We start from the raw sequence: 24,960 nt of genomic DNA on the forward strand, positions 1-24,960 counted from the left end.
GTGGTAGGAATTAAGTTAAATTCGTAGAAACGCGATTAGCCAGAAATGCTAATCGGCTCGGTCTTGAGAGGAAGAACCGCGTGTTGCGCCATGCGAAAATTAGAAAGGCACATGCACTACCAATTGCGATCGTGCCTCTGTTCTCGGTCGTGAGTTTTCTACATACATAACGCGACGTCTTGCTGTTTACTTCGTTGTGTAAGTTGTTCGCGTCCAACGATTCCTTAATTACGGCAATTATATTGTCGAATCGAATAGAAAATCGGAGGTAGAACGATCACAAACGAGCTATATACGAATACAAAAGATAGGACACGTGTTATCAAGTTTTAATGGCAAAAGGAAGCTTCGAATCGTCCTTTATCCGGCGAATAATACGGTTTCGGTATCGCGCGACACTATACGTTTCTCCTTTTTCTCTGTACGGACGAAGCAGACTGCATGTACTTTCTTCGGCCTCGATCCCCTTACGGGAACCTCGCTTACGTATCGCTTTCGCAATCGTTATTAGACGTTGTTGCGCAAGCAAGAGCGCTCTGTCCTATATGAAATATCGCCCGCATTCAATCTCAGCCGCGGATACGTTGTAATTAGCGTGCAAGACACTGCGTGGAAGCAGAGCCTCTAACGTACCGTGAATACGCGATATCGCGGCTCGCAGGACACGAGTGTCTGCAAAAATCCAGATGCCATTTCAGATAGGTGCTAGGAGATTCGCCACGGCGTTACACCGCTGCAACTTTACGGCAAGCTCACGACATACCAATCTTCGCCTTGGTCTGCCTCCAGTTATTCATCCGTGGCTGGCTTTTACATCGTATTAACGCTCCTCCTATAATAAGTCATGCGGCTGCTTATCGGCGCAACGATAGAAACCAAAACAGTGTTAACGATTTTCCTATTCGAAGATTCACGGATCGACGCGTCGATAAATCTTTCGATACAAATGCGTAATACATTGCGAAAAGGTAATTGCAGCATGAAAAGGTATCGAGAAATGATCTAATCGTTCGCTAACAGCAGATGTGCTGACAGATGGTCGGACTAAGGCCGTTCTGAAACACGCGCGCTACTACTCGCCTCGGGTCGGTATAATCAAGAGACTATAAACTAACTCGGTTAAATCTCTCCCCTTTATTTTTCACGTCACGGTAAACTTATTACTCTACAAGGATGTCCCGTAATCTATACATCCTGTTCTTCGTTTAATACTAATACCTCCCAGTCGCACTTATACTCGTGTACGGTAGAACAGTATCGACTTCTTACCGATCGCTGTCAATGTTCGACCACGTCCAACTTCCGTTGTTTTCAAAGACCTATGTTTATCGAGTTGCAGGTCACGTCTCGTTACGTCAGTCCTTTAACTCGACGACGAAACGTAGCATTGCCGGATTCCATGGAAAAACCTAACCCAACTGTTGCTACGCCAAACGCGCGTGTGTTATCTTTAATCTTCCATGACCGAGCGACGTGTGCTTCATCGAGAGTCAACGCGTACGCGTTCAGTGCCAACTCAATTAACGCGATTGCGACAACGATAAATCGTTTAACTTCTTTCCTACCTCTCCCTCTTTCTGCCTTCTACAGGCGTGTGGTTCGAATTAAGAAAATTGCCGGTATAATAGGAGACACGAACAAAGGAACTCGAAAATCCCTTTACAACGTCGGTTCATTGGCTAGAATCCATTAGAAAGCAACTAAAGAGTTTCTCCTATTATGAAATCTATTCACATTCGTTTCATGAATTACACCGTGTCCGTAGCGTTCGGAACAATCCGATTAAGTAAGTACGACAATCTTACGAACAAAGAGACGCGAGCTTAAATATAGCTATTTAGCAGCCGGGCTAAGTTTATCTTTATTGAGGTTTACGCTGGTCCCCGTCGACCTCGTTACTGCACGAAGTAAATTACTCGTGTCTCTAACAAACATCATCGTTTATCGCCATTTTTTATAATCGCAGTCCTCGGACCGCTTTTATCGTTAACAATTACCTTGTTTATGAGCGGGAATAAAAAGACCATAATTATTAACGATAAGTTTGGTTTTATACCAAATCCTGCATAAGTGTGCTTCTTGTATTTAAATATATCTTTGTAATCTGCTTTCACTGAACGGGTCACGCTGTATCTGTGTTTGCACGCGTGTACGTAAATGTAAGTAAGTTGCATGCGATTACGCGAAGAAATACATAAGATGGTACGTACACGGCGGCAAATGACGATTACTCCAACAGGATCGCGTGCTCCAGTAAGCTAACACGTTGCATTAGAGCTGCTGCCTGCTCGGCTATCAACGTGTTACATACTTTGCACAAATACGCGATCGAATCATTTAGCGTTATTTACCGACTGATCGCGCGTATTATACAAACCTGCGAACGGATAGCCACAGGTTAATTGAATTAAAAATGGCAGACGTCTTCGTAAGAACTCGATCGTGAAAGAACAAGATTTTACATCGCAAAGAGATTAAGCGGATCTTGGTCGGACCAGTGGATTCTTCAACCAGTGATATTCGTTTTTACGCCTTGTACTTTAATCACCAGATAGATACCTGTTTGGCAAACGTTGCTTCGTCTACTACCTATAATTATCGCAATCTACGTACTTGGTTAGGTATTTTTAAATTTCTTATAATTAAATTCAAATATAAGAATTACTTTTTACTTGCAGAAATGTTCGACGATAGGATCGAATATGTATAGTCCCTGTGTATAGTCTATTCTAAAAAGGATCGGAGGACATTACGAAAACTGATCTGGTGAATGACATCGGTATTTCGGAACATGAGATAAGAAATGCCATAAGATAGCGAATCTATTCCGTAGCCCGGTTGGGATTCAAAATCGTGATGGTGTTGACAAGACGTGTCCATCGAGATAAATCATTGGCTCGACTCGGTTGGTCACGAGCGGTGACATGTTTCGTACCCCCCTATCAGGACGAGTCTATTAAATCTGCAACAGGACGGAATGTCTGCCACGGTCATTACCATTCCGCCAAGTCGTAAGTTATCTTCGCTGACAGTGGGCGCGCATAGAAATGTCTTCGGCCGTGATACCTCCTGACTTCTTCTTCTTCTTCTTCTTCTTCTTCTGGCTGTTCTCCTTGTTTTTCTTTTCCTTCCTTCCACTTCTCATTCTGTTCGAGGCCGTCTTTGGTCACACTGTCAGCCGCCGACATCCGTATCAGTCTTTACACTCCAGATAGCGCAATCTTTTTGCTGTATTATCTATCTTCTTGTAAAACTTCCAATAAGACCCAAAGAATTTTTTTCCTATGAAAACTGTTGCTTTTATACCGAAGATCGCCACTTGCCATTCAACGATCTTAACCGAGCCTATCAAAGGTTTAGATTCGTAGAGGTATTGGACGGTCCGCGCTGTAACTGATTCGTATAAAATTTGCATCACATTCCAGGCAACCCTTGCCAGTGCCAGTAATAGTGGTCGTGCATCGTAGGTAGATCTTTGAGGAGATCTCACCTCGGCACCTCCGCAAAACTTACGGACACGAACGTAAAGAAACGAAAAGAAAAGGAAGGGAAAGAACAGCGGAGGAGAGGAAGACATGGAAGAAGAAGAAGAAGAAGAAGAAGAAGAAGAAGAAGAAGACGACGACTAACCAGAGCATGGTGAAGAAAAGAGAAAGAGAAGAAGAAGGAGGTAGAACAAGAGCCGCGGACCTTTTCGAGTCCTTCCAATTCTCTCGTGACCATAAAGGTTTTGTTGCAGCCGGATCGCCGTCGAGTCGAACGGTAAATCAAGATGGTTGCTTTACGTAATGGAGTTGCACCGGCCACATCTTAATTAGGAAAAATCTGGAAGCACATCCGTTTCCAGCTCGCCGATGTTAGGTGGAGTTAAGGCGCCCATTGCATTCTCATTAACCGTCTGCTTTTGAATACATTCTATACACCGCACAGCGAATCGCTCGTTACACTATTTATCTTGAGCCTCTGTTTCGTAGAAAACAGACTCGTGGTCGTAATAACACGACCACATGCGTGATACCTGTTGTGGAATCTATCAGCTACCTTTTCAACGCTATGAAAAATATGCTATTAAACGTTGTTCGTTCAACACTCTCCCCTGAAATACCATTATCGGGCTACGAATTTTTATGTAATTTCATATTTTTTTTACGAGTACGTCTATAGAAATGGAATTTAAATACTGATTTATTTCGTTTATTATTCCACTTTGCGTTTTATTTTATATAGTTTTACATGTTACGAGTCGTAGATACTCTTTTTTTACATTTGACTCTTTCGTAGATCCGTTCTCGAAAAATCTGTGCAAATGGGAGCCACGTAGAAAAGGATATCAAGTGTATATCTCACGACAAGTTTATCACGGTCAGATAAAACAGTAACTTCGTTCCGAGGTAAGGAAAAATTAATAAGTTCGCTAGCATCGATTCACGTACATTCGTACTTATATTCATACCTATAACCACGATGGAGATCGCGATCGTTCATTGTCGAAAATTTTCCGAATTCTTTGCAGGTTAGTCCGATAATCGTGGTCGTTGGTTTTCACCCTACGGGGATGCCAAGATGAACGTTGGTCCAAATTTACGTGAGATATTCAATTACGACTATTAGCCAACTATTTGCGAAACATCGTGATGACTTCCGAGATAGGTGGCGAGGCCTCGTGTCTCCAGCGTCTTCATCAAGAAGTACGAAATACAACAATCCCTTCCTACTTAACCCTTATACCATTTACTGTATTTCCGTGTAGGCTTTTAATTGTTTAGAAACATTTCCAAACAAGATCATCGAATTGAATAACTTCGTCAACGAGTACATGCCGGAATCTGTTAGAAATAATAAATTCAACGAACCTGCGATCGATCGGGAAGTCAAGTGCCAATCTACGCTTTCCACCGCGAAAAATTGCGATCTAAGTAGCATCTCAGACTTCGGCGGTAATTATTAACCCTTAAAGGCTGTCACGGGTGAAAATTCGTTTCGATCGAGAAATTAACCAGGTTTAACCAAATGGAATCGAATCTTTTATCGTTGTTCGCGATACTACGCGAAGAGTAAACAACATCGTCGTTTTCGGTGGTATTATTACACGATTGATAGTACTAAAACGAAATTCGCACGGGGTGAAATTTTACTCGTGATAGCCTTTAAGGATTGATGAAAATACAAGTCACGTGTACGCGCGTAATGGACTTTTGCGCTGATTCCCGCAGTTTCCAGTTACTACTCTCTCTCGATGTGCGATCGCAATCGATCGCGACATGGAATCTGTAAAAGAAAATACTATCGATCGCGAGGTATAACAGGTTGTAACGTACGTCGAAGACCTGGACCGCTTGGACAACTTTTAGCATTTATAGTCAGCAGCTTGGCGACATGTACAAAGAAAATCGTCGTTACTCCGTCACAGTACATCATGGACAACATAATTCCAACATTCTTTCAAAAGTAGGTACAAACGAGAAGTACTAGAAATTAAGCGGAAAGAGCAAACTAAAGGATACTTTTTTTTTTTATAAAGGCGAGAGTTGAAAAACGCACAATGTGGACCGCCGAATTGGAATAGCTCTCTTTCGACTTACGTGACTACGGTAAAAAAAGACACCACGATTATTGGGAAACTTATCGATATCATGAGACCTGCTGTAGTGAAACTCATTAACGACACTACGACCGTAAGGATTCTCATAAATTCTTTGCACTTGCAATTACGCGTTTCCTTTTCTCTCTCTCTCTCTCTCTCTCTCTCTCTCTCTCTCTATCTCTCTGTATGTTCGATGAAACAAAATGTGTACAAATCTACTTCAGTTGAAACGCTGGCTACAAGCAATTGCTTTGACCGCTACATCGCCTCCGATCGAACTAACGAATGCAACTCGTAACACTGAAACCATCGACTGTTGGGCTTACGAGCTGTTCTTTCATCTCAAGTACCTTCAAGTGAATCGCGGACGACGGACCACCGACAAAGTAATCCTTACAGTTAATTGTAACTCTTGCCTACCTTTGCCGCGATATAGCGAAGAACGCGTTAATTTCGCTTTCGAATCAACGCGATCGTAACAACGATTTTCAATTGCACTTTCAACCTTGTTAATGAAACTCTCGCTGTTCCGTTAGGTAATGGCCGAGGCGGAGTCGAAACCTAACGATGTGATTCACGCTAACTTATGGCACCGATTAGTTCAGCTCCGCGATAATTACATTATTCTGTACGAGACTTTAAAGAACTACGATAAAATTCGTGATCTCGATTCGGAGAAACGGCAAGAATAACAACGTAATGGCCAGTTACAGCGAATGTCGAGCGGAGGAAACACAGATTCGGTTTAATGCATCCACTAATTCCCTTCGGATAAGCGATTTAGACATTTCGCTCTGTATAGTTTTCCAAAGAACATTAATGCAAACTGTACAGCAGGTTTAACTCGAATAGAAGGTCCGTCGGTCGAACCTCTCGCCCGTTTGTTTCGACACGATTCAGCTGACATGGCACGCTATTGTAGCTAACATTTAAACTTCGTGCCAAGGAAGGGAACGCAGGCGCAGGCTACGGAATTTTTACTTCGCCGAGATTGCACCACCCGACCTGCAGTCACCATTCGCTCCATCGACTTTTTTCCACCGAGTAATAGCGTAACCTACTTCACCAGATAAAACGTCAAACACTTTTTACGACCAAGTAATACTATCGAACGTTAATATCTAGGATCTAGCCCGGCTTATAGCGAGACCGATATCGGTGCAATTTCGATCGTACAAATTTTAATAGCGATGGATTTCGCAATAGAAACGTTTTTTTTTTTTTTTTTTTTAGTCGTCGAACAAAGATTGTTTGCGAAACGTATAGGGATACAGAGGATCAGCGTTACGGTGTTTCCAGTGAAACGAGTTTACGAGGAACCAGCCATCGGACGCGATAGAATTATTAATCATTCACCGACAAACGCATGCTGCACGCGTCCATTTATGTTTTGGCGTTCTTCGATCGTTTCGTATTCAACTAACGTGAGCAACACTTGTCATACCATATAGGTTAATATCGTATTTAAAAATCCCTTTCTCGAATTACCATCTTATACATTTTTACGGTGATAAATCGTCATATTATAACGGATGAAACGTAAATGGGGAAATAAAACGTGGCTAGTTGAGGGATATGCAGAATTCAAACACCGAGTCCATTCTTCTATTCCCACGATAAATGCAGCGGCAAATCTTTCTCTGGATAGAGGGAGTGTCAGTGCACATCATGGTAACTGGTATAGTCGTATACAGCTATAGAACGGTATCGCAAAAGAGATTGTGTTGCTTCTAGATATTGTTGAGACGGTATAAAATTCACAAGGAAAGGAATTATATCATAGTCTAACTGGAGCCGATAAAAGATGTTTTAAAACGTTTAAAAAACTACGTTTACCGTACGATATCTCGTAAAGAAACGTTCGGTGCGGATACTTTTGTTCGTCACTGTACTTTTCATCTTCGTGATCGGCTGGTGCTCCTATAATCTAACTACGAATCATTAGACGTGGTGTCATAAAGCAACGCTCATGGACGTTATTACGCCATTAATGTCGAAATGCTGACAGTACCTCACGGTATTAAATTCTTACGACCGTTAAGCAGTTATAAATCGAAATTATTTGTTATTCGTTAAGAAGAGGATGGAATCGGTAATTTGTAAGAACATTTCCTTTCGTTCTCTTTGCTTGCAAATAGAAAATGTCAGGAAGGGAATACATCTAAGAACGGTTTTCCCATTTAAGCCGATGTGTTAGATATCCGTCAGTACATCTAGGCAAAGGTAAGAGCGTTAAACGAGTACCGACCCCAACTAACCTATGATCTTGGTTGATAGTTGATCGGGAGTTAAGCTTCGCTCCATCCATAACAGCTTCGAACGAAATCCCTCGTGTGGCTCCATCGTGCGAACGAACGGTAGTCACGACTCTGATTACGTAGCGTGTAAAACACCAAGGAGCCGTACGAGAGGAAAAATAAGCGGACAGAAAGAGAAGGATCATCGAAGGAACGAGAAAACTAGATAAGAGATAAAACAAAATTTATATCCTACGAGATAAGCTATAATTAAATTCATTTCGATTTGGATTTTTACTTTGTTATATTATCTATTAAATATACCTTATATCGGGTTTTTCTAGCAAACGTATAATTATTATATTCCTCGACGTTATAATTTTGTCTAGAAAAAATTTCGAGGCGTTTGATATTAAAATCGCGAATAGAATCGAAGGGCAAATTTGAAAGATCGGTCGAAGAGGAAGAGAAGCGTCGTTGAATCTAAGGAAAAGCACAAAGATCGTGGTCATGAGATCATAGAGAGACGGGACTACCGAGATCCAGAGGGACCGTTAGAGTTAACGATGAGTTCGCTTCCCTTCTCTCCCTCTTTGCGATCTTTCCGCTTCGCAATTCTACGAGTGGATATATCCGCGATACCGCGGTAGCTCGTGGAGGCGGTTAACAAGACGAACAATCTCTCTAGGAAGACGACAATCGCAACGGGAAAAGACGATTGCATAATTTACTCCGAATTTCGCCATGTTCGATAAAATCCAGTTCCGTACTTTAGGATGAAAAAAGTTTTTTCTATTTTCAACCTGTATACACTGGATTGCTATCGTTCGCAGAAGATCTCCGTGGAAAGGATTCCAACGATCGTTTCTCTCGTTACAACGCGAACTTCGAAGACCGATGCATTCCTTTTTAAGATTTACGGTACGAGATAGAAACAAGTACAAGATAAATCGGTTAAAAAAATTGTTCGTTTCTCGGTTGGACTTGAAACGAACAAATTGCAAAGTCGAAGGTAAATCATATTCCCGCCGCGAATACGCGGAGGTACTGAGACGTCTCTCGCGTAGTTTGACTAATGTTATTATAGAAAAATGTTATTAATAAATTTTTTTCATTAACGTTTCTTTAAAAATATGGTCTGGTATATAGATCTATCTATAGTCTGGTATTGAATTATCTAATATCAGTGATATAATACTTATGAACACGATTGCACTTTATCGTTACGATATCAAATCGAACCGTTTATCAGACCTATATATATATATATATATATATATATATATATATATATATATATATATATATATATATATATATATATATATATATATATATATATCAATTAAAACGCATGTATCGCTAAATACACTCAAGTCGTTGTATGCAACATATAATTTTGAACTGTACTATCGTTCTCAGAATGACAAGAATTGAGTGTCTCTGAATGCTGGAACGCTGCTTTAAATCAAGATTTGTGGCACGGTAGAAAGGAAAATGATTTTATAATAATCATCAAAGCTGTACGCTTTATCTGTTGTATCCGTTTTTTACCATCTGGTAAAACAGAATCGTGGGTGTGTTCCATGAGCATGCTACTCGGAAACAATGTGACATTATGGTAAATGACTGGGACCATTGTTGTCAAGGAACGTTTACTACGTATACGTATATTGTTCTATTCCATCCAATATAATCGAATGTTTCCGAGAGTGGACCAAGTTTTACATTCGGGGCAATGGTAATCGCGAACGAAAAAGACGAATCTCGACCAATGCCTATATTTTCTAAATTGATGATGAAGATCTGTCGACTTTTCTCCGAAGAACGGAATAATTTATAATCCAGGAAAACACGCGTGGATCTAGAATTTCAGTCGAGTATCTAACCACATTCGCGTGTCTTCGTTTACCGCGTTATACGCAAGAGCGGTCACCGAGAGATACGTATAGATAGTCCTCAACGCGCGCCAAACACCCTAACATCGATCCATGAAAATATAAATCAGAGCAGTGCATTCGTCGCTGAGGCTACGACGAGTTTTCTACTCTTACGTAATTCGTGTTTATTGCGTGATCGATTTTACGATCATAAACAATATTATCCGAGTTGATAGAATTTGTGAAATAAAACAAGTATAATTAGAGTAAATATAGATGAGATGGCGCATTTCGGACATCGGTATTTCAAACGTAAAAGGGAAAAGCGACGGCTCCATTGCCTTTACACGAGGACCGTATATAAGATAAACGTGATAAATCCATCTTGTTGCAAGAACGAAGGAGAAGACAGCCTGTTACATTTAAAGACAACGAAAGTTCTTACCCTGGTTAAAAAACGAAAGTTCTGTATATTCCTTTGCTGCTCGCGATACCTGAGTTTATGGATATATCAGGTTCTTAACCTTTTTCCCAGCACCCGAGCGTAAAAAACATCTATAAAGTTAATGGTCGTTTAATGCTCGTTGCTAAATATACACGGATCACGGTACAGGAATTACGCTTAGTTACGAACGATTAGAAAGTTCATTGCAGAAAAATATTGCTCGTGTTACGATTAGATACTACCATTATTATTATTGTTGTTGATGATATTATTATTGTCATCATTATCATCATCATCATCATCGGTATTATTATAGCGGATCTCAGCAGCTATCAAAAAGTTGATGAAGGTATCCATGCGGTAAGCCGCAGAGTACCGTGAGCTCCGACTACTCATTAACAACGTATATCAGTATGTAGTCGTAATGTGACGTGATGCAACCTGAACTTATCGAAACGATGTGTCGTAATCCTAGTCTCATAAAATTTCTTCTGAAAGCCGCGGTTTTTTAAAAATCTCGATCGAAAATTGCTTGCTAGAAAGTAATTTTATCGCGCGGTAAATACTACAACATGACGATTTCGTTCATATTATTTCGATATTCGTTATGTTTTTCTATAGTTCGTTATCTAACGAATGATACGGTTGATGGTAATTATTGTTCTCCGTAAAGCAGCACCAGTATCAAGGCAAGAAACGCATCCCGTTACAAAGATCTCATTAACGTAGTTGGTCTATAGCCGCAGAAGTATTACGATTGAAAACTGGTCATGAAACGCGACACTTTCCACGTTACCAAAGATATTGTGTAACCATGGCTGTATATTTCGCTAAATGTTCATAGAGAATCGAATATCTCGTGATCACGCGGCGACTTTAGTCCCTGGGCGAGATATGGTTCCTCGTAAGAAATTATAATTCGCGAATCAGCCGCGAATATTGATAAACCGATGTGTTTGACAGTTTTCCATCCCGAGTAAATCCCGAAAACCCCGAAGCCAACGTCGCCTATTTACTGTTTATGGTCTGCCCTCGTCGCAATCTTTTGTCTACACGCTGTCAATGGCTTCAGTGCTTGAGGAAACTAAAAAGACCAGATGTAGAGTTTTCTTAGAAGTGGTGACCACTTCAACGCTATATAACTAGTTTCTAAGGCCACGATTATCTAATAATTTCTCGTGATAAACTCGCTTAAATATGACGTCTCCAAACGAGAATATCAGCTCGCGTTAAGTGCAAGTTTACGAGATACAAAACGCCTCTTCTTACCGTGAAACTACCGGATTTCCAACTTAGCATACTCGCAGCATTGTTCATATTTACATTTAAATCTGCACAATTACGGTTGTCCATGCATCTTGGCCATTATACAAAGATATTGCCTAGACATTCTAAAATAAGCACGCGTGAATCCCTGCCGCGATATAGCGAAGAGCCGAGTGGAATATGCGATTATGCAAAATTGGTATTCGCGGTGGGGTTCCTTGTGTTGATCTTAAATTACGCGAGTTCTTGACGGAGGGACACCCATGACTATCATAATTTATAATTATTCTTGAATGTTTTTACCGTGCACGAAAAGATGAAAGATTTCAGGACAGAACGTTATAAACGATGAATCCTCGACGTCACAATACGCTTATTATTTCATTTTTAACATTCAGCTTGTTTACAACGTCGCATCGCTATTACAAATGCAACGGGCGTCTCGCAGCGGAATATTTTATACCTTGTTTGCTACCAACTCCGATAGTCGTGCAGAATTTTGAAGAAGAAAACGATGATTTAATCATTTTCCATTAAATTGTCCAATAAGTTCGCGTCGTTTATTCCTCTGCTAATTAAAAGTTTAATTTTCTCAACACTTAAGAAAAACGAACTAACGAAGAAACGGAGCATCTGACACTTGCGACTTTACCCTAAAATTTGAACCGAAGCGAAATATGTGAAAATAGAAGTATGCACGTATAACTGGATACAAGTGCCTCGAGTGGCAACGCGTAGTTCTCTTCTCAGCCCTCACGAGTATCGTCAAGTTCAAGGATGCCTCCGAGGTCTAGGTTCACTAAAGACAGCCGCGCTCTGCTGCATGAAAGAAAGAGATTCTTCTCTTTCAGTTCCACTCTCGTATCTAAGGATTCGAGCAGCGATGCCTCGAGCAGATACGCACATTGTTTTAAAAGTGCATGGTACATTGCCTCGCTATGTACGTATTAAACGATGAAACGTGTTTCGGTAAAGGCAAGGCCGCGGTAAGAATTCTTTTCCAAGATGTTTGCTAGAATTTTTCTAAAAGTCACGATTCCAAGTATTACGGTTAAAAACGGTGTAGAAATTTATTCGAAATGCCTCTGCATCGAATCAAATGTAAATTCGTTTGAAACCGAAGTTCAATATCGATCTAGAAGAAAAAAACAGACTTTTTAATTTCTAAAAGTTCGCAAAACAAGGAATTAAGTTCAAACGTTTGGTGTATCGAAAAATAATTGAGACATCTCGATACATTGCATTTATCTTTAAATTCCACGACTATGATTTCTATAGTGGTGGAAACATCGAAAGCATGCGTGTCAATCTAGGAGAAAAAGCCAATCTGGTTGCCACGGCATCGTAAACAAGCCACGCTTGGTGCGATTCCAACGCATGAACTATGCCTTTGCCCTTAAAAGCTCCTGGCAACAATGCTCTCGCCTTGGCCCAAGAAGCAGGATCTCTGCGGAGGATCGTAGAGGCGCCAATGGCGGTGATGTAGGTGGATCTGAATGCACCATAGAAAGAGGGAGGTAAATAGTGAAAGGAGAAAAGAGAGAAAACTAGTGGACGATCTGCGAGGTTAGGCGCAGTCGCGGTGCAAAGTCACTGCACTCCTATGCCCCGTTGCGCACCGCTGAGAGAGCTCCACGCGAGCAGCCGTATTGCCGCGAGAGTACAGCCGGTTTGCTGGCTCGAGGTATTTTTCATTGACAATGAGAGAAAATAGGATATACATACCCCGTCCGCTAATACCGACGGGGTAAAAAGTTCGCTCGAACTATTATTAGAACCGTACTTAAATAAGATTATGTGGATTGTAGGGACAGGTATGCACGCTGACGGCACACTATCTTCTGCCGCGCTATGCAACTCGGCAGATAACTCTGCGAGTAACGCCGTAACGAATCGACTTAATATCGCCTCGAAGCACACCAATAACTGCCCCGCGATCTATCGATTTCTCTTCGATACACAGTTTGACTTCGGTTTCGCTTTATCGAGAGACAGAACGGAGCGGAGCGGAGCGAGCGAACGAGCGAGCGATCGAGCGAATATACGAACGAAATGGATGATCCGGGATCGTATTCTCAAGCATCGAGCAGCATCTGTGCGCGTTAGCGCAAAGATTTCGTAGAATTTTCCCGATGTCGAGCAATGGTACGTTGGTCTGTGCCCTATCCTACATCGAAAAACCGTAAGCTCCTCACGATATTCCGCGCATCTAGCCTCAAGTGCTTCTTCGAACGCGGAAGCTTCTTGCGGGGGAGTGCACATGCAGAACCACGTCGTACAGCCGGTCGGCCGCTCAGCCGGCCTCCTCGGAAGGTCGTGCCATTCAGCGGCCGTTCACCCATCATCCCTTTCTTTTTCTGCTCTTCCCCTTCTTCTTTTTCCTCTACCTATCTCGGGCATAGCCAATACCCACTATTGTTACTATACATATCACCGGCGAAGCATATAGTCTATCAGGGTGGAAAACGGACCCTATACTTTCGACCAACCGGCACAAAAATTCTACCAGAACGTAACCTATCGATACCATGATTTTTCGTTGTAACCGCAACGAATGATACCGAGATTCGCAAGTACGTTAAAACCGATTGAAAATCGAAGAGATAGAAACGAAGGTAAGGTATGTAGGGTGACTGTCAGTCGATACGATTAGCGTCTTAACTCGCTGATACTTGGCATATCAGCAAATGGTCTCAGCTCGGACATTCACCTCCCGCCCATTTGTTCTGCTGTATCCTCTTATCTTCCTAATACATCCTCATAACCGGTCCTTAGAATACGTTGATCGTTCAAGCGAACGCCTTAGGTGACGAATTAGCGGCTATGAAAAATTACGATCGCACTAATGAATTTGTATCACCGGCGTTAAACCGAAAATATTACCGCTTACTAACTGGTAATACGGTACTCCGTATTTACCAGTTTCTTTAACACATTGTTCGTAATGGAAAGGAAACCAGGAGGAAAACGCATATGAAGCGATTAACGAGAGAAAATGTATTGTATGGTGACACGGTCGGAGGGATTCAAAGGATATTCTCACGCAACGTGACATTAAGACGGATTCTTTCTCGACTATTACACTTGGAGCGATTTCTCTTCTTAATCGCGATGTATGTCCTCCAATCTACGTCCTTGAGCAGAAGAACGGCCGATCGATACTACGCAATCCTCGATAACCTCTTTGATTAGAAGAATTCAACAAGAAAGAGCCAGACGGCGCCAGCCTTGCCGGAGAAAAAGCGATCGTGTGAGGCGTTCTAATGCTCGAATACCAACAAGCTTATGTATTTCTAGATGGTAGAATCGTTGAGTTCGTTCGATCGATGTTGACAGTTATACGAATACCTACGATCGCGTGGATCGTTGGATCGATTAAAACATTTTGTCGATGCAACTTGCATCGTAAAAATATCGAATCCCGATCGAAGAAATACACTAATACGCTGATACCGCTCCCATTTATTTCCCGGCGTCTAACTTTTATTCGCGGTTCTGCAATTAAATCGCGTATTATCGAGAATAAGCAAACGTGTGTGTGCGAATACTTTTGAACGATAGTATACGTCGAAAATGCAGTACGAAGCAGCGGTATGTGAATGGAATTTCTAAACGAACCCCGGATTTTAGTTGACCAACGGCCGTCGTTAAATATACCAGTTAGCGTAAGTTCGCTCTCATTAGGCGAGAAAAACTTTGTACGTGTATTTTTAAGATTTCAGAAGCCGTTAACATCGTTGTAATTAAAGCAATTATCGATAGACACCAAGTTTTTAGCGCATGATGGACACAAATTGCGGAGACGAGAATACTAGCAGATGGGTATTGCAACTATTATGTCGTGAGAAACTATGCGATTAATTTCCTGCTGCGCAAGTTGCTGGCGTTACCGACATACCTAAGTTACAGTAGCAAGAACCACGTAAAAGCGTACACATCCTCGACGATGTTCCGTCAGAGACGAATCAGAGAAACATCCGATTTTCAAACTTCCGCCAGTGGATAATCCATCTGATTAAAAAATGACAAATTGTAGTATTTACATTGCTGAAAATTACTATGTAATCTACTACGAGATTTTTATCGACGAGAAAGACAATCGTGCCTATCTTTAATTGTTTTCTTCTCCACTTGGTTTACCGCTTTATATGCGTCGATAGCACGTTGAAACTCATCGTTCCCATCAGAACGATTCTCATCGCTTACACCATCAAGGTCGACTGGTGGTGTTTATAGCAGAAAGATGGATAGTTACTCGAAGCTATTTAAGCAGTGCATTAGCTGCAATCGAGGTTTCATTAAAAGCATCGGATTATGCCTCGAATCAATGGATCGGCGTAATGGAATCGAAAAAAACGAATAGTGGAATAAGAGACGTACGATGAAAAAGGACGACCATGTGTTAATAACGATATAAGAGGAACGAGTTTGCGTGGCAGTACGATTCGATGAAGATGGTGCGTAGGTATGGTAGCACACACAGGACCAAACAACGGCTCTTTAAATAGGTACGTTTAACCTCGAAACCATTGGAAAAATAATGCAATTTTCAAGCCTGAAAGCTATATATTATCGTTTGAATTAAATTCACTGGATAATAGCCGCATGCAATCTATAAGCTAATAAATCATTATGCTTTTTAGATCATCGAGCAACCAAACCTCCTGGATCACTGTGCTATGCTTGTGTTTTCTACCTTGTATTTATTATATTTTTGTTATGCTGTTCGCCATAGTTATGGTTGAATCGCGCTGGAATGTAGGGAGTTTAAGACTTGCTTAGCGAAGATTTGCAATAGGTAACACCCGCGCGTTCTCCCTCTCTTGGTAACTTCGCAATAATCCCTTCTGCCAAAGAGTTGCCAGCTGCAGTCGTCCGTATCTTGTCTGCAGTCGCCGCGCACACTTGGGAACACCATGGCGTGTCGGGAATGCGGAAAGGACGAGTTTCTTCTACTTTTGTTGCACGTATCTACCTGGTAACCTGAGACACGGTGATGCGGTGGCTCTTCGAAAACCGCGTTCGCTTCTAGAATCTTTGAGACCAGGATTGTATTTGTCCTTATCAGATCCAAAGACTTCCTTGTTTAGGCAACGCTAGTTAAGTCGCTTATACACAACTACAACAAACGAGTAAATTCGAGACTCGCGAAACGAAACCAACGGACTTGTTATAATTAGAGCATCACCGTTATATCTATGCGCATATGCGATAATAACGTCGATAGAGTATAAGACGGAACAAGCATGTTCATATAGTAAACGTTCAAATTAGGTTGGTGCAAATGAAATGTCCTTTTATTAAATGAAACTTTAACCGTACTTTCTTAAAAATTATACATATATTTCGAAAACTTTATACATATATTTGATCGAAGCCATTTTTACGATGATTCAATGCACTTTCTCGATGATTGTTTTTTTTTTTTTTTTTTTTTTTTTTTTTGATAAAAACAAAGTAGTGTACGAAAGATAATATTTGATACTTTCGATCATCGTTTGTTAAGAAGACGTACGAGGCGAATTTATTTGATCACACGAATCGGTATGTTGCGGGCATACTTCGGACGAAATATTTTCGTGTCCAAGAGCAAGAGTCTGCGAAGAGTTAAGGATGTCATTTTGTTTTCTCAATAATTTTTTAGTATCTTATTACCTCTCCAAGTTTAATAGCTTCCTTTAAACAAGGTATAGCTGCTTTAAGAAGCTCGCATTCGTAATCGCTCAAAGGTGGAATACCCAAATATCTCTGAATTCCATTAGGACCTAATTCCAAGGGAGCAGCGAAATATGTCAGTTGTGGTATCATGCATGATCTGACATATGCATATTCCACCACGTTTCTTTCGTGTCGTAAGGCTAAATAATTCAATAACGAAATGTGAATTTTTGATCTAATTATGAAAAATATTGCGTATTTGATGTACACTCCTGTCCGTAGAACAGGAAACACTTGCCAATTTTCATCATGAGATGAAAAACAACCATAACCGTGTGATAATGAATGGCTTTGAAAAACTTGGTAAATAAAAGCTTGTTTCCGATAATAATGAATAATTAATAATGGCAATAGTAATTACAACGCTCATTTATATCTATTGTTAGATAAACTAAGAATTCTGTAATTTACGGACGGTAGTGTAACAATACCTTTACAAAGAGACATGCAAAATCTTGCAGCCGCAAAAGACAGAGTTAAGAATGTTTTCTCTTTAACTTTGCTCGATGTCAGTAACTCTTCGTTGGGTATTCTTACAGCCTGTGTCAATCTGCTAGCCTCTATCTAATTAATTAATGGACTAATCGATTACTCGGTGATAATCAGAAAGGCACTGTGAAACGTTTAGTGAAATTTTTACAACCTGAGATAATTCGGTGGAAGGTTTTGCTTGAGAGAAAAGTGGAATACACGTTTTCGGGCAACCTCCGCCAATTACAGGTACTATCATACATTCTGGTTCAACACCCATAAATTTTGCGGCGAAGGTATTCGCTCTAAGACAATTATAATTAATTACACCGAAAAGACGATTGTACTCGTAAATTCCAGCCTTTTTGTACATTTCCATTGCCAGAGGTATTAAACTATTTATCGGATTCATTACGACTGCGACCATAGCCTAAAGTAAAAAAGGCCAAAGATATTCGCCATAGAAGTCGACATTGAAATTGATGCCTTGCAGGTCGGACCTTAAAAAGGTTTACAAAGCTAAATTTGGTCGGAAATAAAATAGACAAGGCACGAAAAGGAACACATCATCGACATCGCTATAAAGGAAATGGTATGTAGATGACCAAAGACAAATATCCTTGTCCTTGTCTGAAATCGTCACGAAGAATGTCGAAAACAACCTGCTTGTAATCGATGAAGCTGTGAGGGCGTTAAAAGCCGAGGTCAGCTACTACATATAAAAAAGACAGCGGCCAACCATCTAGAAAACATGGTGTTGTGCCATTATACGAATCCATAACGCATCTTTATTGTCTCAGTTATAAGCCTAAATACCCTATAAAACATCCATTTATTACTGAAATAAAATGCTACAAAATTTTACTGCAAAGTAAATGTGTTCTATACCAAAACAATTAATAACTTTTTCATTACTCTTTTATACCTGTATTAAGAAACATTTATTATACGTCGTTATGTGCTTCGTTTAAAAAAGAAAAGAAAAAGGTCTGTTTTGAAAGGTGTAGGAAAATTTGTATGTGTGACTATATTTTTCACGAGTAAAATATCTAAGAGATACTCTTTCATAATAAAAAGAACATAATCATTAATCGGCCTAGTTCGTTACCTGAGGTGAAAATTTAATAACGTTCGGCAGTAGATCTGATAGCCTATCTGCATTAGATTTCAAGACTTCGTGTTGGTTCTCTTTGATCCTGTCATCTGCTACGATCATTACTATTTTCGCTCCTTCGAGCGTGTGCTCGAGACTCGTTTCAGGACAATTACACGTACTAACCTTGCACCTCGTGTCGATATAATTCAAATCCAGCGCAAGACCATAAACGCATTTATTATCGAAAATTGCCAGTTCATCGATCAGAGGTGACTGTTTCAGAAACAGTGAAAGACTATTCCCTGTAGCGTGACAACGTAATCAGTATGTAAAATATACAGTAGAAAAAGGAAGGGAATGTAACCTAAATTACCAGTCTTGCTAGCAGCACCCAAAATAGCTACTTTCATAGATTTCGAAGAGAAGGCATCAATTTGTGTACTAGTAATTTGAAAAGCATTCTTTTTAGTCAGAGGATAAAAATATCTGTCGTGAGAAATACGCGATGTCAAATTTCGAAAAGTACGAATCGTTATAAGTGAAAACATTGTCGTTGAATTTTATAAAGGCCTACTGAACGAGATAAAGTTCTCATTTCCTTAAATGAAAGTTAGCTGACTTATGTTGACTAAAGTGGTCGTGGTGCCATCTTTTGTATTTGCTTTAACTATTATACGATGATACCGTAGGAAACTTTTCTTCGAATAATAATTCATGTTCATTTTACTTTCATATACATATGTATAGACCCTAGAATTTTTCCCACCATTTCTGCCTATTCATCTGTATTATTATTAGATTTTTCATTATAATAACACATGAGACATGGAATATAATAATCTTCAGGGAGACCGCAAGCGACAAAACGATCTCGTTCATCTGGAATACCATTTTCTGTCAAAGTTAAATCGATATTCAAATCCTTCCCTTCAAACTTCCACGTATAAGATTTTCCATTTTCGTTATAAATAAGAGCACGTTCTTGAATACGCCTAATGGAATCTTCCTCACAGACCTTTACGAAATTCTTTCATTAACACGTCGATTGTAAACACGTTTTATTACAATAAAATAAAGATCCGTTTCTTTGAACGATAAACATCTAGTATTCTACCATTATAATAACTTGTACTCCGACGAGGACATTTAAAATTCTACATGGACGTGCATTTTTGGTTAAGTATCCTTTTTTATATTTTTCATCGAGCCACCAAGGACATTTATCTAAGGGTCGCCAAGTACTGCAAGGTACTACGGAAGGTGTTACATCCGGAATCGGACCATGAGGACAATATGGTACCAATACTCCCGTAACAGGATGTATGTAATGTTTAATGTCATTTTTTTCGTGATCAAACCAATGACTTATATCTTTACCAGCATAAGCTAATATTGGTTTGATCTCCCTTTTATTCGCCCAAATTTTACAAAGATCAGTCAAATCATACACTACGTCATGATACGAAATCCAGCAATCAATTTCTGTATTATGAACAGCAATTTCTGTCGGTAGAAAATACTTGACTGCCTTGGATACGTCATCTGTAAAATCTTTACTAGTTCTGCAAATATCTTTTTCCTCCAACAAACAAGATTGACTTACAAATGACATTTTACAAAATCTGCCATATCCTTTATTACGTTTTCTCCCTTTTACTGAAATTTGTCGTGGGTGATTTTCATTTGAATGTACTATATAATATAAATAAATAAATAAATATGTATACATACATACATGTGCTTTAAAGCAATGTTAAGCAACTATGTCGAAACATTTTAAATCAAGAAAACATTCGCGCGATAAGATAATTTTTTTATTTTAACACGTCAAATATGACTGCTGCAGTTTTGAGATAGTCAAGAGTATTGAATTAACATTCAGTCATAAACATCATAGAGACAGATCACAATTAACCTTGTGATATATTTACAAGTATGCTTTATTATATAAATATATAAAAAACAATAAACACATATAATCCTTAAACATGCCCAAAAAATGCTGCTCAATAAATGTCAGAATTTACTATCTTCATGTTCGTCCTATTCCACGAAAAAACTAGACGGATTATAGGCAAGCTTGATAATTAGAGAAACAGTTGTCGAAGAAAAAATATTAAATGGTGGAGTGTCAGCAGGTACGCAAAGTAGCAATCATCGTTCACCATATAAGATGATATTTTTTCAAAAATTGATCGACTAATGTAATAAGTATTGAATTTTACTAGGAACTTTTAGATTATACTGTTGGTTTCCTACGTTACTTTCAAGCTGAAGGCAGTCACTGCATTGTAACTATTGCAGGCGATTGAATGGCTGCCTCGTCCAAAGAGTGCACATTCTGTTTTGCTGTAATTAATTTTACGTTAGTTGGTGATTTGGGCGTGAAATATTCTGTGCCTCGTATAATTTGGTAAGTCTTTTGATGCATTTTACTGGTCTCTAAAAAGATGATACATGTAGTAGATATGCTATTATAGTACTCTCGTTTCTAAGAAACGTGCTCATAAAATTTACGGCCGGTTATTTATTTTTTGTTGAACGTCATATTTAATGGTTCTTTTCAAAACATCATTTAGGTCATTCGTTAAATAATATAAAATATGCACGTATATATTTTCAAATAAATTTCCCATATGAATCAAATATCTATAATGTACAGTAGTTGTCAGAGCTTATACTGGGTTGTGACATACTATAATAGCATTTACATGCAGCGATATCTTTAGATATTATTTGTAACAGGGTTGTTTGTATATCTTTTCCATCTGTTAAAATGAGAAGCTTATAACATCAGTCTCATATAATAAAAAAACTTTACATTTGTAATTGTAGTGTGTAATCCAATTTTGCTCATCTGTTTTCAATAACATGAAAATGATACAGTAATTAATAAACAATGAACTTGAGGTAGTATGCACCTTAGAATTATTTCCTAATAAACTGCTGATCTAACTTCAAATGATAATATAAAAGATCATTTTTTTAAATTATTTGCTTTATTATTGACTACAATCATATAATTTTCCTCTGCCACAACATTTTTTTAATTTTAACAAATGGAAAAATTTTTCTTTATCCTGTTCTTTGTTACATTATAGCAGCTAAGTTTGAGTATACTTTCAGGAAAGCTAAAAATAGATTTATGTGTTATTTTATTATTTGTTTACTTATATTTGATTTTTCATTGAATTTGTCATATCCTTATAGGATTATTCAAATCACCGCAATAGCAATAGCAATAGCAATACAAGAAATTTTGAAATGGAAAAAAGCGCGGACGGATTATTGTTTCGCGCAGAGAGAAATAATGGAGCTAACGAAGCAACATTGGGCATGGCGTGTGTCGATGAAAAAGTGGCCATTCTGGATGCAGGGGCACAATATGGTAAAGTGATAGATCGAAAAATTCGTGAATTAAATGTGCACAGTGAAATTCTGCCCCTGGATACATCTGCATTCACTCTCCAAGAAAAGGGTTATAAGTAAGATCACAAATCATCTGTTTTTATATTAGAAACCGGGTATTTATATATATACATATGTATATATGAACATACAAACACTAATTATATTTTGAATATAAATTTTTAGAGCTATCATAATTTCTGGAGGGCCAAGTTCAGTATATGCAGAAGATGCACCTAAATATGATGCAGACATCTTCAGAATAGGAATTCCAGTACTAGGTATTTGTTATGGAATGCAAATGATGAATAAAGAATTTGGTGGTACAGTAATAAGTAAAGAAGGCAGAGAAGATGGTCAGTTTCCCATTGAAATAGACTCCAAGTGCCTATTATTTAAGTAAGTGAGTCGAAACAAATGATCCATTCCGTGCTTTTACCTTTAAATGTAAGATATTTAAAAAATGAATAATTTGTCAGGGGCTTGGAGAAAGAGCAAATGGTACTGTTAACACATGGAGACAGTATAGATAGGGTGGCTGATAGCTTTCATATCACTGGGAGATCATCAAACTTTATAGCAGGAATAGCAAGTGATAAAATGAATTTGTATGGAGTACAATTTCATCCAGAAGTAGATCTTACACCTAATGGAAAAACAATGTTACACAATTTTTTGTTTGGTATTGCTGGCCTCACTGGTAATTATACGCTGCGCGGTCGGGAGGCACAGTGTATCCAGTATATCAAAGATACAGTTGGCAACAAAAAAGTTTTGGTAAGATACAGGTTTATATAATCAGCATTTAGGTAATTTTATTAGAAATTTACTAGAATTCGTATTCCTTGAAAAGATTCGTAAAATTGTTGAAAATATTTGAGAAACGTAGTATAATGTATGATAAAATGTGATTGTCAATTAAAATAGAAAAAAACAATCATAGTTATTAGTGAGTGGCGGTGTGGATTCTACGGTATGTGCAGCATTATTACATAAAGCTTTAAATAAGGAACAAGTCATAGCTTTGCATATCAATAATGGCTTTATGCGGAAAGGAGAGACACAATTTGTGGAACAAAGTTTAGCACAATTGGGAATTCGATTAAGAGTCGTCAATGCCGGTCGCTGCTTCATGCAAGGGACTACATCAGTACCCTTGGATAACGTTACTCCAGTAACCAATGCAAATACTATAAACAACAAAGGAATATGTGGAACAGCAACTAGCCCAAGAACTAGATTAACTAAAATGTTGTGTGCGACAACCAACCCAGAAGAGAAACGAAAAATCATAGGAGATGTTTTTGTGAGAGTAGCCAATGAAGCAATGGCAGAGATGGGTTTGAAGCCAGAAGAAGTGTTTCTTGGACAAGGCACTCTCAGGCCTGACCTTATAGAAAGTGCGAGTGCATTAGCTAGTGGTAAATTAATAGTCGTAAATGCATTGTTCTTTCATATCTGTTAGAAGCAACAAATTTACATAAAATATAAACACTTCTATCAGGTAAAGCAGATGCGATAAAAACGCATCACAATGACAGTGAACTCGTTAGAGCACTAAGAGCACAAGGTCATATAGTAGAACCTTTAAAAGATTTTCATAAGGATGAAGTAAGACAATTAGGATGTGATCTTGGATTACCAGCATCATTAGTTGCTCGTCATCCGTATCCCGGTCCCGGACTTGCTGTACGCATTCTATGTGCAGATGAACCTTATATGGATAAGGATTTTTCAGAAACACAGGTATTTTCGTCTACAGTATCGATAAAATGAATAATAAATAACACATTCTCCATAAAAAACCCATAAAATAACAAATTAATAATTTGATCCAAGGTGATAGTTAAAATAATGGCCGAATACGAACAAATGCTGCAAAAGAAACACGGATTACTAAATCGTGTAGAAGGTGCGACTAGTGAATCTGAACGCCAATATTTACGACAGCTTTCAAGTTACCGACATATTTCTGCAACACTCTTGCCTATACGCAGTGTAGGAGTACAGGTATAATGTTCATCACTTACGAATAATCTGATTAATAAATCCTCCTGACTGATTACAAGGATTAAAACATCTACTGTACAATGTAGGGAGATCGAAGAAGTTACAGCTATGTAGTAGGGTTATCTAGCGAAGAAAATTTGTCCGAGGGTATAGATTGGAAGGATCTATTGTTCCTCGCAAAACTAATTCCGCGAGTATGTCATAATGTAAATCGTGTGTGCTTCATTTTTGGTCCTCACCTACATCATTCTGTAACGGATATCACACCAACTCATCTTACATCGAATGTGATAGCTACGCTTCGACAAGCAGATCACGTAGCAAACTTAGTATTAGCTACTAATGGTTGTATGGGAGCAATCAGTCAAATGCCAGTAGTTTTAATTCCCATACATTTCGATCGCGACGCTGCTTCTCGAATACCCTCATGCCAACGTTCAGTTGTTCTTAGGCCATTCGTTACTAATGATTTTATGACTGGCACACCAGCTATTCCTGGGAAGGAATTGCCATTACATGTAAGTTTGATACATATGTGTGTATACATATTCGATATAATAGATATAAGCATAAGAAATCAATACTTCTTTTTTTCCATAGGTGGTGAAGAAATTGGTGACCGAAATATCTTCAATACCCGGTATCTCGCGTGTTTTATACGACTTAACATCTAAACCGCCAGGAACTACCGAATGGGAGTAGTAAACGCTCATCTCTAACTCACCCCTTTCTATTTTTTCACCTTCCCAGCGCGTAACAACTACAAAGTAAAAAATATATTTAAAAATATATATATATATATATTACAAAAATACGTACGAATTCGAAGTTTATGACTTCTTACC

The 24,960-nt window shown here is 39.0% G+C and overlaps 4 protein-coding genes across 4 annotated transcripts; 2 read left to right on the forward strand and 2 right to left on the reverse strand.

Moving 5' to 3' along the window:
* Positions 1-1,275: 1,275 nt before the first annotated feature.
* Positions 1,276-8,707, forward strand: LOC126872285 (uncharacterized). The gene is made up of 6 exons (XM_050632013.1): positions 1,276-3,762; positions 4,282-4,391; positions 4,514-4,688; positions 4,751-4,937; positions 5,214-5,448; positions 5,522-8,707. The coding sequence occupies exons 3-6, from the start codon at positions 4,635-4,637 to the stop codon at positions 5,880-5,882; spliced, it is 837 nt and encodes a 278-aa protein (XP_050487970.1). The 5' UTR covers positions 1,276-3,762; positions 4,282-4,391; positions 4,514-4,634; the 3' UTR covers positions 5,883-8,707.
* Positions 8,708-16,731: 8,024 nt separating this feature from the next.
* LOC126872581 (malate dehydrogenase, mitochondrial-like) lies at positions 16,732-19,477 on the reverse strand. The gene is made up of 6 exons (XM_050632689.1): positions 19,071-19,477; positions 18,710-18,999; positions 17,774-18,031; positions 17,562-17,694; positions 17,068-17,270; positions 16,732-17,009 (listed from the first exon to the last, which is right to left on the reverse strand). The coding sequence occupies exons 1-6, from the start codon at positions 19,243-19,245 to the stop codon at positions 16,914-16,916; spliced, it is 1,155 nt and encodes a 384-aa protein (XP_050488646.1). The 5' UTR covers positions 19,246-19,477; the 3' UTR covers positions 16,732-16,913.
* A 102-nt stretch (positions 19,478-19,579) lies between these two features.
* Positions 19,580-20,772, reverse strand: LOC126872580 (cytochrome b5 domain-containing protein 1). The gene has a single exon (XM_050632688.1). It carries the CDS (start codon positions 20,424-20,426, stop codon positions 19,800-19,802), a length of 627 nt encoding a protein of 208 aa, XP_050488645.1. The 5' UTR covers positions 20,427-20,772; the 3' UTR covers positions 19,580-19,799.
* Positions 20,773-20,956: 184 nt separating this feature from the next.
* LOC126872577 (GMP synthase [glutamine-hydrolyzing]) lies at positions 20,957-24,929 on the forward strand. The gene is made up of 9 exons (XM_050632686.1): positions 20,957-21,110; positions 21,908-22,182; positions 22,292-22,504; positions 22,585-22,882; positions 23,049-23,526; positions 23,610-23,851; positions 23,945-24,115; positions 24,202-24,633; positions 24,716-24,929. Exons 2-9 carry the CDS (start codon positions 21,962-21,964, stop codon positions 24,815-24,817), a joined length of 2,157 nt encoding a protein of 718 aa, XP_050488643.1. The 5' UTR covers positions 20,957-21,110; positions 21,908-21,961; the 3' UTR covers positions 24,818-24,929.
* The last annotated feature ends 31 nt before the right edge of the window (positions 24,930-24,960 follow it).

This window comes from Bombus huntii, chromosome 13 (genome assembly GCF_024542735.1).
Source record: "Bombus huntii isolate Logan2020A chromosome 13, iyBomHunt1.1, whole genome shotgun sequence".
In the NCBI taxonomy this organism is placed as follows: Eukaryota; Metazoa; Arthropoda; class Insecta; order Hymenoptera; family Apidae; genus Bombus; species Bombus huntii.